This window comes from Triturus cristatus, chromosome 4_1 (genome assembly GCF_964204655.1).
Source record: "Triturus cristatus chromosome 4_1, aTriCri1.1, whole genome shotgun sequence".
NCBI lineage: Eukaryota > Metazoa > Chordata > Amphibia > Caudata > Salamandridae > Triturus > Triturus cristatus.
In genome coordinates this window covers 84,593,361-84,611,207 of record NC_140585.1, presented here as the reverse complement: position 1 = coordinate 84,611,207, position 17,847 = coordinate 84,593,361, and the positions used below count along the sequence as shown (strand labels likewise).

Below are 17,847 nucleotides of genomic sequence, written 5' to 3'. Positions count from 1 at the left end.
GGGGGCTGGGGGTATGGGCTGGGGGTACGGTGCGTACATACGGGGGGCTGGGGGTACGGTGCGTACATACGGGGGACTGGGGGTACGGTGCGTACATACGGGGCTGGGGGTATGGGCTGGGGGTACGGTGTGTACATACGGGGGGCTGGGGGTACGGTGCGTACATACGGGGGGCTGGGGGTACGGTGCATACATACGGGGGGCTGGGGTACGGTGATTACATACGGGGGGCTGGGGGTACGGTGCCTACATACGGGGGGCTGGGGGTATGGTGCGTACCTACGGGGGGTTTGGCACATACCGGGCCCCCTTTTCCTCGTGCATCGCGGCGTACTTAGCTTTTCCAGCACTTTTTGGCTCCCGTAAAAATATTGCCGTGCGGAGTGCTGTGGGTACGAATCGTACTTGCTGGTCCGTAAAAAGCTGCTTGACTCCGTGCGGACGTCGCGTATGCGCTGTCCCGGATCGGAATTGTATGTATATTTTAGCCGCACAGTGTTTTTTACGATTCGTACGGAAATGGTATTTCTATACGAATCATATTTGCTTGTTTGTAAGGTGGTTTTCCCGGGTACGAGTCGTATGGGGAAAACGCTCCGTACGATGATTCGTACCCGGGTTTTACAGGATCGGAATCGACACCTATATATCGCTGATGACAAACAATGATACCATGAGGTACAATATTTATTGGACACAATAAATAACACCTATTACGAGTACATGGAGAATAGTGTGCATGTTTTTGAGTTTAAGGCATGAAAATCCACATGATACAGTAAATACTTTATCCGTGATTCACAAAGAGCCTCCACAGTCCAGGCGGAGGCTCCTCAGTTGTGGCTGGATCTCCACACTCATGGCGGGATCTCCACAATGGAAAACTGCAGTGCGGAGATCCTGCCATGGGTGCAGAGATCCCGCTAGGCCTGCGTTGCCTCCGACCCGAGTGTGGTGGCTCGCTGTAAACCAGGTCTCATATGATTTCTGTGGTGAATGAGCCACTTTTGTGGTCTGACAGCCTATGATGACCCTCGACCACCACCATTTTGTACTGACTTAAGTGTGTTATGTTACCTTAGCCTTAATGTAGGATGGGTTTGCATATGCCTGCTTTTCTTCTGCCTTTTAGTGGAATAGTCTTTCCAAGAATAGAAGGTATGGGATGTTGAGGTGCAGTCTTGTGGGTGGTGGTGCACACATGTGCTCAATGTTGTATACTGAGGGATTAAGAGTATAATGTTATTTGCGTTAGGTGAATTATGACTTTGACCTATTGGCTTTGACGTGGTATAATGTCATTCTGCCTTCTGACTTTACCTTGCTTCGAACTTTTCTGTGTGCACAGTGGTGCTTGTAAGTTGTGTGGATGAGAATTATAGGTGCATCCTTGCTTTTCTGAATCCATCTTGCTTTGGGCCTTTGTGTGCATGGCTTAACTAACTCCATTTTCATGCTGAAGCCATTTTCTGTGGCTGCACGAAGCTGCAAAGTGGGGAGGGCATGGTCTGCTCTTTCCTCCTGTTTTTCGCATTTTACTGACTAGAGAGAACTGGTTCTTATCAGAGGAATGTACATGGTTTGACTTTTAGTCGTAGCAAGGGCCTGATCAACCGTTGCTCTGACCTTGAAGCAAGCTGGTACGGGCTCTCATGAGAACTAGGGGGCGTGGCTTGCTAGAAGCTTCGCTGTGCTTTGAATGTGTATTAAAAAGGGGAGTCTACACTGGCTTGGTGGAAGTTCATCCGTGGAGCAGACGTGCTGTCATGGAAAAAGTGGTGTCACCTCTGAGCATTCACCCGGTTCAAGCAATGGACTTCCCTTGAACAAAGTGGGGTGAAATGATGGAGCATTGGGTGAGGTGCCTCTGCTACTAACCGTCTCTTGATTCTTTACTGATTCTCTCTGATTCTTATATCCATACATATATATTTCTACATATATATTTGCCTTGATTGGGTTTCAATCATACTATTCATATGTTAGAGTCTGCTATGATAGGTGCATTTGGCTTACTGTGTGATGCTATTTACTAATAAATACATCCCAGATATACCAATTCGTCTTTTCCTTGTAGCAGGAGGTGTGGACTCTTCTTGGCCAAGTATTATGTTGTAGAAGGATGGGTGAATTCCCTTCTAGCAGGTAATTGTGTTATAGGAAGTTGTGCTACTTACTCCTGACAAGTGATGCGCAAATTATTGTTTTCATGTCTTGCCTTTGGGGGAGTGTTGAAAGTTTGCCCACCTTAGGAAGTGCTGTGTATATGTTATATTCCATAAGTTTGGAACTGATATTCTCTCCCTGGGAAAGTGACGGTACATTCCTTGGTCCAGGGGAGATTTAAAGTTTGTCATTACATTTTTGGCGTAGTTGGCAGGATGTGAACGTTGATTTAAAAGGGGAAGAAATATTTAGTTTTTTTTACAAATTGAAAGCAGACTCTTAGATATCAATTGATTTATTTGCATGGGGGTAGCCCATATGATGTGCTGGCTCGTGAAGTGAGCGAATTGTGCTGAGTTAGAATTGGTGTATGTGTGTTTAAGTGTGTTTTGTAAAAAGTGCTTATAAATAGCTTGCTAAGTTAGGCAGAAAGGGCTGGATCCCTTTCAAGTGTTTGTTAAGGAATGCATATCAAATGTTTTCAGTTGCAAAGTGAATGTAAGATATCAGAGCATAACTCTGAAACGTGGGACTCCGAGATTACAGACTCTGGAGTTGCGATGAAGGGTGTTAATCAGCAGGAGATTTATGACATTTTAGACAGAGACAGCGGTGTTATTTTAAATGTGTTGGTTAATATGCATCAAACATGTGGGCATTTGCAAAAAGAACGTAGTGAGTTGAAAACAGAGCTAGTTGATGCCCAGTTTGACAATATATCTTTGAAGACAGAATTAAACGTGTACCAGGCTCTGAAGCCGTTTACTTTGACCAGCCAAAATGATTCAGATATGATAAATGTAACAGAGAATGCAGTCAGACTACGAGCTACACAGACAGTTTTAATTAATTCGTCTAAAGAGGTTTTTCAGCTAGAAAGGATTGTGCATGAAAGTAAACAGACTAATGTTTTAGGCTTAACGATCACCGGTTGTGGACATAAATTAGACATGACAGGGAATGATACATTTTGCTTCGAAAGAGAAATGCAACAATATGATTTTGGATGTGAACTGCAGATGGTGTACAATGATTACAGGAAAGTGCAGGGAAATGCAAGGTTACTTTTAAATTCAGATGCTGGACAAATGCAGATGATTCTGTGCTTTCTGGCACCAAAAGATTGTGGACAGAACAGCGTTAGAGAAAATGTGGTTTGCCTATGGGAGATTGCAATGGTTGTTAAGTGGCATGTACAGACAGAAAAACAGTTTGCACAGGATTTAATAGAAGGTCCTGAGGTGGAGTTTGAAACACAAGATTTTCAAGTGAAGGTGCCCCATGTTACAAAGGAAATTCATTTGAAACAGTACAGAATGCCAGATGGGTGTGAAGTGATCAGTGAGATCATTCAGGGCTTGACAGATTGAGGTGGTGACAATTCTTGGCGCATGACAGTTGATTATTGCGAATTGGACAAATATATACCTTCTTTGACTGATGCTGTCCCAGATATTGTTACAGAAGTAGCATGGGACTTGATATGTGACTGTTGATATTGTCAATGCTTTTTTCTTTTTGATATGTCAAGAGCAGTTTAGATTTTTTTTCATGAGGTGATAGACTAATGACAGTTAAGAATTTGCTTGAAATAGTTAGACAGAATGGGGGAGCATTTTTAGATTAAAGAATGTGAAGTCTTGCTGGAGGTTGGGAGTGGTTAAAGCTGTTTTTCCTCTCACACATGTAAAGAGTTGTTCTGGGAGTGGGTCATTTGAATGCGTCTTTGAGACTGATGTTTGGGAGGCTTGCAATGAGATCATCCAGGGACGCTGAGAAAAGCTCAGGCTTTCTGTGAAGTCTGAGGAGGAATTCCTACGGGAGGGGTCATCCCAGCTCCTCTCCCGAGTAGACAGAGACAGCTTCTTGGACATAGATGTCTGGGAGGATTGCAAAGGTGCAGGTTCTCCCACCATGAGGAGAGTCGCAGAGCAGATAGGAGCAGCCGAAAGTTGGCAGGAGTGCAGAGCACTTCGACCTTGAAGGAGATAAGGTGCGAGCTAGAGACAGCGGAGAAGTCTCTGCTTGTTATGTTTGGTGAGGGGCCATTTAGTGTCTGCAGAGATTTGTAAAGGGGGGCAGCACTTGTGAGGGGTGCAATGAGAGAAGTGAGAGACGGATACTGCCCCAGCCCTTCTTCCTGTGTACAGAAAAAGAGAGATTTTACCAAGAATTCAGAGGCTAAAGCGTTGGTAGTGTTCTTGGATGTAGAAATGCAAGACAGAAAAGGTGTGCTTTTGAAAAATGTTTTTTGCAAGAAGAGTGATGCTTGTTTCTTTTTCAGATTCGCCCAGTTCTCCGCGTGTGAGTGGGACTCCCTTCTCCTATGTGAGTGGGGCCCTCCCTCTCCCCCCACCCCGCTCCCCTCCTCCCCCAAGCCTGGAGTGATCGCCAGACCAGACGGTGGCGGCTGATGCCTGTGGCTGACCAGACTGGATGGGGTCCTCCCTTGTCAAGGAGCTACAGATGCAGATAGATGAAGAGCTGTGTCCTGCACAGATGGACTGCTTCTTTCCAAGCAAAGAGGGATCAGCAGATTGTAACTGTTTCATTTACGTGAGATTGACTTTACATTCATGAAGGCTGTGTGTCTTTCACACAGGGTAACTGCTTGTGTGACAGTGAAGAAACAACAAAAGAGGGAACTACAGGATGTGCTTTGCCAGAACTGTTTTATCAACGTGAAGTTCAGATGCAATGGGAGACGGCTGTGTGTTTTGTCACACAGAAGGACTGTTTTTGTTTTTAGGGATGGAGACCAATAGAGACGCTTTGCTGCAATCAGAGTAGATATTTTCTGAGTTAGAGACTGAAGTGTAATAACCTGTTGCTACAATATATGAGTTTGGCAGTAGAGTTTCCAGTTTAACCATTAGAGGCATTAGGAGCATTCAAAAGCTTGATTCATTTATTTTGTGTATTCATTTAAACATGTATCCAGATCTCTATGAGCTATTTCTAGATGCACCTGAGTTATTGCTTTTACATGTATTTAGGGAATGCAGACTTTATTTGCTCTAAAGTGATTATCATATATTTTTGATGAGTTTTTCAGTTTTGCAATGGAACATTTCGATCATAGTTGCTTTTTAGTCATGATTTGTTTTGAATTATGTATTTTTGTGTAGCCACTTCAGCACATGAGTTGCTGTTTCAACATGTGCTTTTTAGTAGATGTGCCTTTCAATTTAGAAATGTGGTTTTAAATGGTTTTGCTTTCAATTGAGATATGCAGTGCTTCAATGATAGTTTTGTTTTTCAGTTATGATATACAGTTGCTATTTGCTTTGCAATGATTTCATTTTTGCAGTTAATAGATGCAGTGCTTCATTCATAATTGTGCCTTTAGTTGAGAGATTTTGTTTTTGACATATGTGAATGGTCATGATCGAGGGTCATGGGGTGCAATGTGGTGAATGAGCCACTTTTGTGGTCTGACACCCTATGATGACCCTCGACCCCCACCATTTTGTACTGACTTAAGTGTGTTATGTTACCTTAGCCTTAATGTAGGATGGGTTTGCATATGCCTGCTTTTCTTCTGCCTTTTAGTGGAATAGTCTTTCCAAGAATAGAAGGTATGGGATGTTGAGGTGCAGTCTTGTGGGTGGTGGTGCACACATGTGCTCAATTTTGTATACTGAGGGATTAAGTGTATAATGTTATTTGGGTTAGGTGAATTATTACTTTGACCTATTGGCTTTGACGTGGTCTAATGTCATTCTGCCTTCTGACTTTACCTTGCTTCAAACTTTTCTGTGTGCACAGTGGTGCTTGTAAGTTGCGTGGATGAGAATTATAGGTGCATCCTTGCTTTTCTGATTCCATCTTGCTTTGGGCCTTTGTGTGCATGGCTTAACTAACTCAATTTTCATGCTGAAGCCATTTTCTGTGGCTGCACGAAGCTGCAAAGTGGGGAGGGCATGGTCTGCTCTTTCCTCCTGTTTTTCGCATTTTACTGACTAGAGAAAACTGGTTCTTATCAGAGGAATGTACATGGTTTGACTTTTAGTCATAGCAAAGGCCTGATCAACCGTTGCTATGCCCTTAGAGCAAGCTGGTACGGGCTCTCATGAAAACTAGGGGGCGTGGCTTGCTAGAAGCTTCGCTGTGTTTTGAATGTGTATTAAAAAGGGGAGTCTACACTGGCTTGGTGGAAGTTCATCCGTGGAGCAGACGTGCTGTCATGGAAAAAGTGGTGTCACCTCTGAGCTTTCACCCGGTTCAAGCAATGGACTTCCCTTGAACAAAGTGGGGTGAAATGATGGAGCATTGGGTGAGGTGCCTCTGCTACTAACCGTCTCTTGATTCTTTACTGATTCTCTCTGATTCTTAAATCCATACATATATATTTCTACATATACATTTGCCTTGATTGGGTTTCAATCATACTATTGATATGTTAGTGTCTGCTATGACAGGTGCATTTGGCTTACTGTGTGATGCTATTTACTAATAAATACATCCCAGATATACCAATTCGTCTTTTCCTTGTAGCAGGAGGTGTGGACTCTTCTTGGCCAAGTATTATGTTGTAGAAGGATGGGTGAATTCCCTTCTAGCAGGTAATTGTGTTATAGGAAGTTGTGCTACTTACTCCTGACAAGTGATGTGCAAATTATTGTTTTCTTGCCTTGCCTTTGGGGGAGTGTTGAAAGTTTGCCCACCTTAGGAAGTGCTGTGTATATGTTATATTCCATAAGTTTGGAACTGTTATTCTCTCCCTGGGAAAGTGACGGTACATTCCTTGGTCCAGGGGAGATCTAAAGTTTGTCATTACAATTTCCCATGAAAAACATCCGCAGGTTTGACCTGCCAAAATGTAACGAATGTTGAGTTATTTAACACATTCCATAAATATTGGATGTGCTAAATGCCTTCCAACTTGTAATTTTGACCCATGTGTAAATTTGAGTTTACGCCTGGGTCACAATTGTATGCCATAGACGTAATCAGGCTCTAAGTAACCAAGTGGCAGTGAATTCTATGGAACCTAACATAGCCCACTGCAGTGGCTCATTTATGCATTAAACCACTATGTTGCACTGTATCGTGTGGACACTAACTCATCACACTACACAACAGAGAAGCTAACAAACCACAATGCAGGGCTGCCTCGGGACATTCAACAGTCAAAGTTGATTTTAAACTAGAGATAGTAACCCACCATATTTCTTCCAATTGGTACCATCTTCCCACTCTGCCTCTGATGCATCCTTGTGCACCACTTTGCATTGTATCCATTGGACTATGCATTACAATATGGGATACATGTGACAATTCAGTACCCTAGGAAGGAAAAATATCACATTGCAATGCCCTCTAGTAACACCAACTGAGAACAGTGTGCTCCACATCCACCAAGGTAACAGACTGCACTGCATCATAGTGATGCTAAGACACTAAGGGCCATATGTAGGTAAATTACATTTACCGATTCTTAAATACCGAATTTTACCGATTCGGTATTTATGAATCGGTAAATGTAATGTAGGTAAAAAAATACCGATTCGGTATGTGTCGGTATTTTAGAATCGGTATTTACCGATTCGGTAATGGTAACCTGTATCTCATTGATTCCTATGGGCCAGGAGGCCCATAGGAATCAATGGGAAGCCAGTTACCATTACCGAATCGGTAAATACCGAATCGGTAATGGGGGGAGCTCAATCAAGGGTGGCAGGGTGTCACATTGACACCCTGTTGCACCCCTGATTCCTGCATGTGTGCACATGTGGCACACATACATGCCCTGAGGGCATGTGTGTCTGCCACATTGCACACATCTAAGGGCCAAAAAATGCATTAACTGAGTCATTCGTCATTTACCACCAACTTTCAGTTGGTGGTAAATAACGAATCCCCACACCCACCACACACTCCCCCTACATCTCATTTCTGTATTCGGTATTTACCGAATCGGTAAAATTACCGAATCGGTAATTTTACCGATTCGGTAAATTACCGAATACAGAAATCATCCCCCTACATATCAAAAGCCTAAATACTGGTCGGTAACGGTATATTTACCGAAAATCGGCCGTTACCGACCGGTATTGGGCTACCTACATATGGCCCAAAATGTCTCTGCATCCTATATGCACCAGGTACCATTCCATAATATGGTGGACACTAGCCCACCATCCAATAAATACGTGCACACCACACTACAGTACATTTCACTAAAATCAGCAATAGCATGTTAAACCACAATGCATCCTAGAGACACTAACTTACTAGATTAATCCTGATATTAGGGATACATATCCGTTGCATTGCACTGAAAGGATTCTAACATGCCTCACCAGTTTCTTTAAAGAGGCTTTAACCCACCACATTACACATTACACTAATATATGACACTGACATAGCACACAACACCTGAAGTCCACTAACACGCCACAATGTATTGCACCCTAGGATCACTAATACTTTACAATGTGCTGCATTGTAAAACACAACTGTGCCACCCTCCATCCTATGTTGAAAATCCAACCACAATATACAGTACCTTACGTATCCTAACCCATCCCAATGAATAGTATTATTGGAGAATTTATACAGTGCAATGTATTTTAGAGACATTAGTTCTACACACTGTGAGAACAGCAAATCCCAAGGACACTATCTCAAAACATTGCAAATTAGGGACACTTTGTCAAACCCTGTAACTATATCCTGGGATTATAACAAACCATTGCACATTGCATTTCATGCCTATTACCGCATACCATAGCACTTAATATTAGGAGCAAGATCCCACCACACTTCGTTTTCTGGAAACTAACTGAGTAATTACTCCCATTTAGTCAACTAACTAAGGGCCTGATTTTGATGTTGGTGGTTGGAGTATTCTCTGTTGGCCTGATAGTACACTATATGTCCACCAGGTCAAAACTTTTTCACCCACCAAATGAATAAATGACCTCCAAGCTGGTGGTCATTTCTAAAGCATTGGCAGGAACCACCGTCACAGCCGTTCCTGTCAATGCATTTTCCTATTTGGTGCAGGGCTCCATCAGCGGAACTGGGCACTGCACAAAATAAGTTTACTCTTTTTTATTTAAATTTCATTTTTAAAATAAAATATAAAATAATCCATTCACCATGGGAGTCCACTCCCATTGTGAGGGGAACATTTCACTGTTTTCACTGCCCTTTACTGCCAGGGTTTTCCAAGAAGATGCCTGGAACATTATACCAGTCAATATTCACCGTTCATATTTGATGCATGTCATTAACATTAATTGTTTTGACAGAAAAAAAAATGTGGCAATTCCCTTAATGAAATTGACCTCTGTAATTGCAAGTAACACGTTTCCAGAGCGCCCCCTTAACCTCCTGGTTTCTCAGACTGTAGATCATGGGGTTCAGCATAGGATTTACTAGAGTGTAAAACACTGACACGACCTTATCTTGCATGCCTGAGTCACTGGAGGGAAGTCTCAGGTACATGAAGAGAGCTGTCCCATAGAACAAAAGCACAACGGTCATGTGCGAGCCGCAGGTTGAGAAAGCCTTGGGCCTCCCCTCATTGGTACGGATTCTCAAAATGGCGGCAATTATATAGGCATATGATATGATCATGATCAGGAGAGAGGTGAAACCAAAGATGAACCCTACAGCAAAGATCATTGTCTTTCCTACAAAGGTGTCAGAACAGGAGAGCTTCATGAGTGGGATCATGTCACAGAAGAAATGGTTGATAATGTTAGGTCCGCAGAAGGTGTTGTGGAAGGTGCTCCCAGTGTACACTGCTGCAGTGAGCAAAGCCCCAAAGTAGACTGCAGCCACCAGCTGGATACATACTTTCCTGCTGATGATAACTGGATACAGGAGTGGGTGGCAAATGGCGGCGTAGCGGTCATAAGCCATGGCCGCCAGTATGTAGCCTTCAGTAGATGCAAATACGCCAAAAAAATAGGTTTGAGCTGCGCATGCAGTGAAGGAGATCACCTTCCTGCTTGAGAAGAAGTGCACAAGCATTTTGGGAGCAATGACGGAAGAGTAGCAGAAATCTGACAAAGACAAGTTGCTAAGGAGAAAGTACATAGGGGTGTGGAGACGCGGTTCAGCGACAATTAAAGCTGCAATGCTGATATTGCCAGCTACGGTGACAAAGTAGAACAGGAGGAACAGAACAAAGAGTGGAATCTGAAGTCTCAGCTCATTGGTGAGTCCGAGGAGAATGAACTCTGTAACTGAGGTCTGGTTTTTTTCTTCCATGTTATTATTTATTGTTATCTGTTGGGAGAAGATGGAGATGGTTAGTTCAACTCAGTCCTAAACAATTTTGCTTTTACTTATAATAATTACAGCCTTTCTATAAAGCCTTTCACACTATGAAACATGCACATGCATAGGTCATATAGATATCACATAAAATCCAGAAATTACAAAAATTCCAAAATTATAATTTCACATTGCTGAATGTAAATTTTGTTTGAGTCCATATTTCATCCTGTCAGCCTTAAGGTGGTCATCCCCCTGCCTTTTTGCCTACTTACCTCCATTTATTAGTGCTGAAATTTGTTTTCTTTGACCTTCCAACTCTGTGCACTTTACCACTGTTAAGTGTGTTTGCTTAGTCCCCTAAGCATGGTTTGATTGTGTAGGTAAGTGCCTCTTTTTGACACACTTAGCACCCATGTTTTGCCTTGAAAAGTTCGACAGGAAGGGCCCGGCGTCACTGCCAACCAGGTCCCCTGGGCCAGATGCTCTATCTAAAACTATCCAACTTTTTTCCCAATTTGCACAACTTCAGTAGCCCTTGCAAGTGCCTAGTAAATGCTACCTCTGGTACCTATGGCATTGGCACTGAAGAGGGACTCAAATGGAAGCATTACAAAATGTGCCACGCAAGTTTCCCTCACCAAGGCCATGCATGCTGCCATTGCAGGCTGCGTGCTATGGTACAGAAAAAAACAAAGAGTCAACATAGTACACAACCCTGTATGCCGTGCCCACAGACACTGCATGGGATATAGGTAAGAGACCTCTAAAGCAGGCCTTATAGTCCTAAGTCAGGGTGCACTATATCCCCTGTAAGGGCATATCTGCATGAGCATATATGCGTCTGCAGTATCCGAGTCACTTCATGGATATTGTAAGTGAACAAGGAAGCCATACTCGTCATTACGAGTTCCCCAGCACCATGATGGCTTTACTGTACTATGGGATGCTTGGTACCAAATAACTCATCTTGATAAACCTAAACTGATTTCAGTGTCAGATTTATTATTATTTGCACACAGAGGAATGCTTAAAGAGGTCCCCTGAAACCTACCAACCCTTAGTGTGGTCACTGACTAGTCTAAGCCAACCTATCACCAACAGAGTTCTGACCTCAGAGGTTGAGAAGAATGCCTTGCCAGGGGGGAGATGTTCATGCCTCCCCCAAGTCAGGAAGAGCCTTCTGCGGAAGAAAGCTTCAAAGGCTTCAAAGGCCTTGTCACCTTTGAAACATGACCTCAGCCTCTCCTGTTAGAAGGAACATGCCCTTCTCCTGTCCTCACCCACTTTGGCGGGAAGACAGGCTGGAAAACCAAGCTAGAATAGGAGCTGTGTCCCACTCTACCAACTGCACCCCTCAGTAGTTGGAGGCAAGGTAAAGCACATTTTGAAATCCACCAATCAAGGCTAGGGCTATGTCTCCCTCTCAAAGGAGGAGGGCATAATAAAGGGTGTAGACAACCCAAGTATGGGGCTCATTGGCCGCTACCTATCACTCCCTTGAAAACACTCAGAAATGTAGCATTTAGGTGGCATCCCCAGACCCTGGAATTTGATTTCATGGACACAAAAAGAAAACAGATGACAAAATGCTGTTACAACGAGAACTGCAGACCTCGTGGTGAACTTTGGACGCAAACTACTGCCTTTTGCCACAGTAATCAACAATCTCCATCCTCCAGCTTGTTTTGTCACTGGGTGGTCTCCACAAACCTTGGAAGGTGTCATCAGCAATTCACAAATTGCCAAAGAACTCCCTCAAGACAGAGGTAGTATCTCCCTGCAGCTACAGGCACCAAAAAGAGCAAACTCCGGTCCAGATTTGTCCAGCTCCCCAGCCCGACAGACGTCTCTGAGAGCAAGGTACACCTGCTCTGGAGGGTCAGCTCAGCCTCTGTACCAAGTCTTGAGGCCCCAGAACTCACTGGAGCTTAAAGGCACCAATGATTTAGGTACCAGACCCCCTTGCTGCAAAAATCTAAAAGAAACAAGTTCAGGTGGACTCCAACTTTGCACTGAGCCAGCACCTGACAAGGTACTTCAGGACTCCAGAGACTCAACTCATTTGTGGCCCACCAGCTCCAGAATCATCACTCCAGGGAGCCATCCCTTCACCGTGAGGTTTGTCTTTGCATGCCATTGTCCAGCTGCACATCTTCACTACACTCAACCCGCCTGGTTGAGGCATCTTCAATCCAGCTGTGATCCCATGGCCCCAGAGCTCTTGCAATATCTAGTCTTCATTGAGAGCCTTTGGACTTGCCTGCAAGTCCCCCTTTGCATTGCTTTTACAGGTACCCCCTTGATTTTTAGCTTTCCAGCTCCTATGTCCCTTTGTCCTTACTTCTGGTGACACCTGGGACGATCCTGAGAACTTGGACACAGATTCTTGGACCTTGGCCCGATCCCTTCGATTTCTAAGAGATGATCCACACAAACAACTGTACTGCATTGCTTTTTCTACTTGCCTTTTTCCTCGTATTGGAAATGTATCGAGCGTGATTGTGCGCAACTGTAGAATTGCATTTACTGTGATTTTCCATATTGCAAAAAGCATTTACCTTGTACCCAAAGTTCTTGGGCTAACATTTATCTAAAAAGAAGTACTAGTTTTCTAATGTGGTCTTTACTTCATTCATTGAGTGTGTTCCTCATTTATTACCTTGGTGTGTACAACAAAGGCTTAGCACTACCCCCTGATAAGCCTAACTGTTTGCCCACACTACCACAAAATAGAGCAGCAGTATTATCTACCTTGGCAAATAAATAAGGGTCTCCTCAACCTCTCTGCACATCGTGCCCTATAGTGGCGCACTATATAGAGAAGTGGGTTTCCTACAGATTGGCTTACACTGTATATGCATATTTACCTTACTTATAAGTCCCTTGTAGAGTGATATACCATACAGCCAGGGCCAGCAAATTAAATGCTACCCGTGGGCCTGGAGCACTTATTGCGCAACCCACTTAGGTAGCACCTTAAAGCATGTCCCAGGCCTCCCAAAGCAGCCTCAATGCAGTTTTAAACTGTCATATTGAGTGGCATTTAAACCCCTTGCTAAGCCTTAAACTACCCTTTTATTACCTATGTTACACCTAAGATAGGCCCTAGGAAGACTATAGGGCAGGGTGCTGTGTAATTAAAAGGTTGTACATGTACAGTTAAGTTTTATATTTCCTACCAGTGGGAAAAAAACTCTTAAGTTTGTTTTTCACTAGTGTGAGGCGTACCCCTGCCATGGGATAACATTGGGGATTCCGTCTTACGTTTAACAAGCTGTAATTCCCAATCTGGAGCAGTTAGCTCTGTTGTGTTTGATATCAATGAAATTTCGATCATAAACCCACTTTAATGGTAAAGTCTGATTTTTCTTTACAATTTTTCAAATGGCTCTTTCATAAAGTCCGTCAATGAACTCTATCTGGTGCACACCTCTTTTTTGTCAAATAAACAATTTACTCCTGTTTTACAAATCTATATGAGTGTGCTATGCTGTGACGTGTACTGTCTGATACACCTGTGAAATGAACTGCGAGAAGGCCCATACAATAATGATTGGGTGGAACAGCATGCACTACATTATGAATTTATCAAGAAAACATTGACAGGTTTTATCAATGTATTCAATATATACATTTAGTTCTCAATAGTCATTCATGTTTTCAAAGTAAGTTTCTTTGCATATTAAGCGAAATATCAATAATGTTGTTTTACAATAACACTCATATTCTTCATGAATATTTTCTTCATACAAGTTGTCCCCAATGCATTTTGGAATTCGATGGTTCCTTCCTCAGGGGAAACTAAAAACAAAGTCAAACAAAAGGATCAATATATTTGCCAATTAAACATAGCTGTATGTGATCCACAAATAAGTGCCTGCTCTTAACCGTTTAACCCACACCTAAAAGTGTGTAGTGAAACCGATAATAAACAAAATGAAAAAAAAGCTAAAATCTCATCATGCAACCAAACTACAAACCAGTGTTAACCAAAGTTTAAAAAGTCCATGCCTTTGTTTTTGACCTACCATGATCTATAATTTCGTATAGCCATGATAGCTTTCTACTGAAACAAACGCTAACACTCACATTCTAACGCAGTCCAAAATATCAGGACAAATAATCATCCCTGAGTAACCACTGAAAATAGATATAGGATTAAAGGGAGCAATGGCTCATGTTTTTAATGAATGCAGGTTCGGCCATATTATAGCAATGTGAATAGTAAATTAATTTATGCAAAGTATCGGACTTTAGATACCGAGCAAAAAGGTCAACATAAAATTTGTGAAAAACCCCTTCATACCTGTTACGTGCATAGTGAAAAATTATAGAGCTTGGATCCCGCGGTGAGGGGGACGACTTGTGTGCTTCCAATAAAGGGAGAGAGAGGCTACCTGACTTCATACAACGGGTAAAGTGATCACATTTCAACAAGTATATTATACTGTAGACAACTCATTTGGTACATATCATGTATTGAGGCAGTTTAAAAAAACGTTGCCAGTGTTCAATAGTGTCAGGTTCCTATGTATTCAACATTCTAATTTAGACAGTAGTGTGCTGTTTTTGATGTGTAAGTGGTGGAAATAAATATTTATAGGAAACAGCTAAGTTCTATTATGTCATTGAGGCCCCTTGGTTCCAGGGTGTTAAAACATTTTATCCAAAAGGTCTTTCTCTGAGTTAATTTCTTAGAATTGTTTGACCCTGGGATCATTGCCACTACCTCCACAATTGACACTGTAGCTGGGCCAGGTTGTGATTGTGTTCGGTACAATGAGATGCAAGGTTTGAACTGGAGTTTTTGTTTCTTTATGCAACTTTTATGTTCTGTGATGCGAATATTAAGCTTCCTCCCCGTTTGCCAATGTACATCAGTCCACATGGGCATTTTATGGAGTAGATTACATTGCTCGTGTTGCAGTCCATAGAATATTGCAACTGTGTGATATTTCCTGTTAGGGGATATGTTATAGTGTTACCTGCGATCACATTGTTACAACGGGTACAGTTAAGGTAATTTTTTTCATCCCAGCAAATTTTGGTGGGGTACCATTCTTGCTTGTTGATAAGAGTTCCTTGGATGTTTTTGCCCTGGTATACGCAAATATGGTTGGTTTGGAAAAGATTCCTCAGCACTCAGGCTCATGCTGTAATCGTTCCCATCTTTTCTTGACAATCTTCTTTATAATTTGAGAGCTTGTTGAGAATCTTAATTACGCTGGAAACATCCTTTACCCCACAGTCACAACAAGGACCTGCTTTTACAATTTTATTTTATCATGCAAGTCATTACAACTGCTTGCTGTAGGGAGTGTGTTGTTGGACTGGCACAATACCTTTCCTACTGTTCATAGACTGAAGTCTGCGTCCAACGTCCCCAAAAGCAAGTCATTGTAACGACTTGCGTGGTAAAGTAATGCGTGGTAACACTGCAGTGACGGCCTTGTAAAGGAATGCTGGGTAAATGCATGTGGGGTTTTGTCATACAACCAGATTTCCAGCAAAACCCTGCTTCTGCTACAGTCCCTGGAAAGTGATAAGAAATAGTTTTCTAACTATGACATTTGCAGGGCATTGTGGGTAAGAAACGTTTCTGGGATCCATAAAAGCCACACCACCCTCTATTTCACTAGGTGTCTAGTCTTCTGAAAAGACTAGTGTTGGTAGGTTTAATGGGGCCTAACTGATCCAGGCCACAGATAATCCCCCATAGCCTGTAAGAATTTTTATTTTTTATTTTAAAGAACATCTATGATAATTGCAGAGCAGTCTGTGTAGGAAACTTTACTGGATTCCGTGCAAGTCACTCTCCCTGAGTTCCCCTTAATCTCCAGTTTTCAGAAATGTATGAGATTTTTGGGTTTCTATAGTCACCGGCTGACTCTGGACAAAAATAAACAATATGTAATATTTGCAGCACATTCTCTGTAAGAAAACATGGTAGGATCTATGCAAGACACATATCGTTAGACTCTCGGGTTTTTTAGTTTTAAAAAATGTAAGATGTTTTTAGGTTTATCTGGGAGGACCCCAGGCCCAAATACAACAAAAAATCACCATCATAATATAATTACCTCTTTTCACCTAGTCACATATTTGCAATGTTTTTTATTGGGAAAAGCAATGACATGCAGAAACATACAATATTATATATTCAAATTCTCTATATTATTCTATCCTATTTTGTAAGCCAGTATGCAAAAAACACATTTTGTAAAATCCCCTCACAATCATCTTATATTAGCGGTAATCCCAAATCAGAGTGACACGAATACCCCATATTCTTGCGCTCAGATGCTTGGGCGCATTTCCTTTATATCCATTTTTTATTCCTAAGATTTATCATTGATACATTGTTGCAACACAACTGACAAACACTTTGCGGCCTATTCACAGGGGTAAATTTAGCAACCCTTGACCTTGCTGGTAGGTCGCTCCCCCACCACATAGCTCCGCCTGTGTGCCCTGCCGCTGCCACTGCTCTAGAAGTCGAGGCCCTCCTCCACCCGCAGGCTACCACCTGCGCCTCATCCCTGGTGGCCAGTGGTAGGCCTTATGTTTGTATCTTTGTGCCCGCTTTGCTTTCTGTCTCCCCCTCGTTGTCCTTGATTTGTGCCCGTTTTTTGCCTTCTGTCTCCCATTCGCTGCCCTTGATTGGTGCCCTTTTGCCTTCTGTTTCCCCCTCGCTGCCCTTGATTTGAGCCCTTTTGCCTTCTGTTTCACCCCCGCTGCCCTTGATTTATCCCCGTTTTTTGCCTTCTGTCTCCTCCTCGCTGTCCTTGATTTGTGCCCATTTTTTGCCTTCTGTCTCCCCCTCGCTGCCCTTGATTTGTGCCTGATTTTTGCCTTCTGTCTCCCCCTCGCTACCCTTGATTTGTGCCCGTTTTTTGCCTTCTGTCTTCCCCTCGCTGTCCTTGATTTGTGCCCATTTTTTGCCTTCTGTCCCCCCTCGCTGCCCTTGATTTGTGCCCGTTTTGCCTTCTGTTTCCCCCTCGCTGCCCCTGTTGTGCCCGGTTGCCTTCAGGTGCCCCCACCACTCCTGTTCCCACCGCTGTGTCCTCTGCGGCCCTGCCCCCTCACTGTCCATTCGCTGCCCCTGCCTCCCGCCTCCCAGCTGCTCCTCCCTCCCACATCCCCATATATGGCGGCTGCTGCATGGTGAGGAGAGCGACCCTTGACCTTGCTGGTCGGTCGCTCCCCCACCACACAGCTCCACCTGTGTGCCCTGACGCTGCCGTAGAAGTCGAGTCCCTCCTCCACCCACAGGCTACCACCTGCACCTCATCCCTGGTGGCCAGTGGTAGGCCCAAGGTTTGTATCTTTGTGCCCACTTTGCCTTCGGTTTCCCCTTCACTGTCCTTGATTTGTGCCCTTTTGCCTTCTGTTTCCCCCTCGCTGCCCTTGATTTGTGCCCATCTTTTGCCTTCTGTCTCCCCCTCG

General features: G+C 43.3%; 1 protein-coding gene across 1 annotated transcript; it reads right to left on the bottom strand.

Annotated features, from left to right (window-relative positions):
* Window positions 1-9,447: 9,447 nt before the first annotated feature.
* Window positions 9,448-10,398, bottom strand: LOC146839608 (olfactory receptor 5AR1-like). Its single transcript, XM_085650826.1, has one exon. The coding sequence runs from the start codon at window positions 10,390-10,392 to the stop codon at window positions 9,448-9,450; it is 945 nt and encodes a 314-aa protein (XP_085506952.1). The 5' UTR covers window positions 10,393-10,398.
* Between the last annotated feature and the right edge of the window lie 7,449 nt (window positions 10,399-17,847).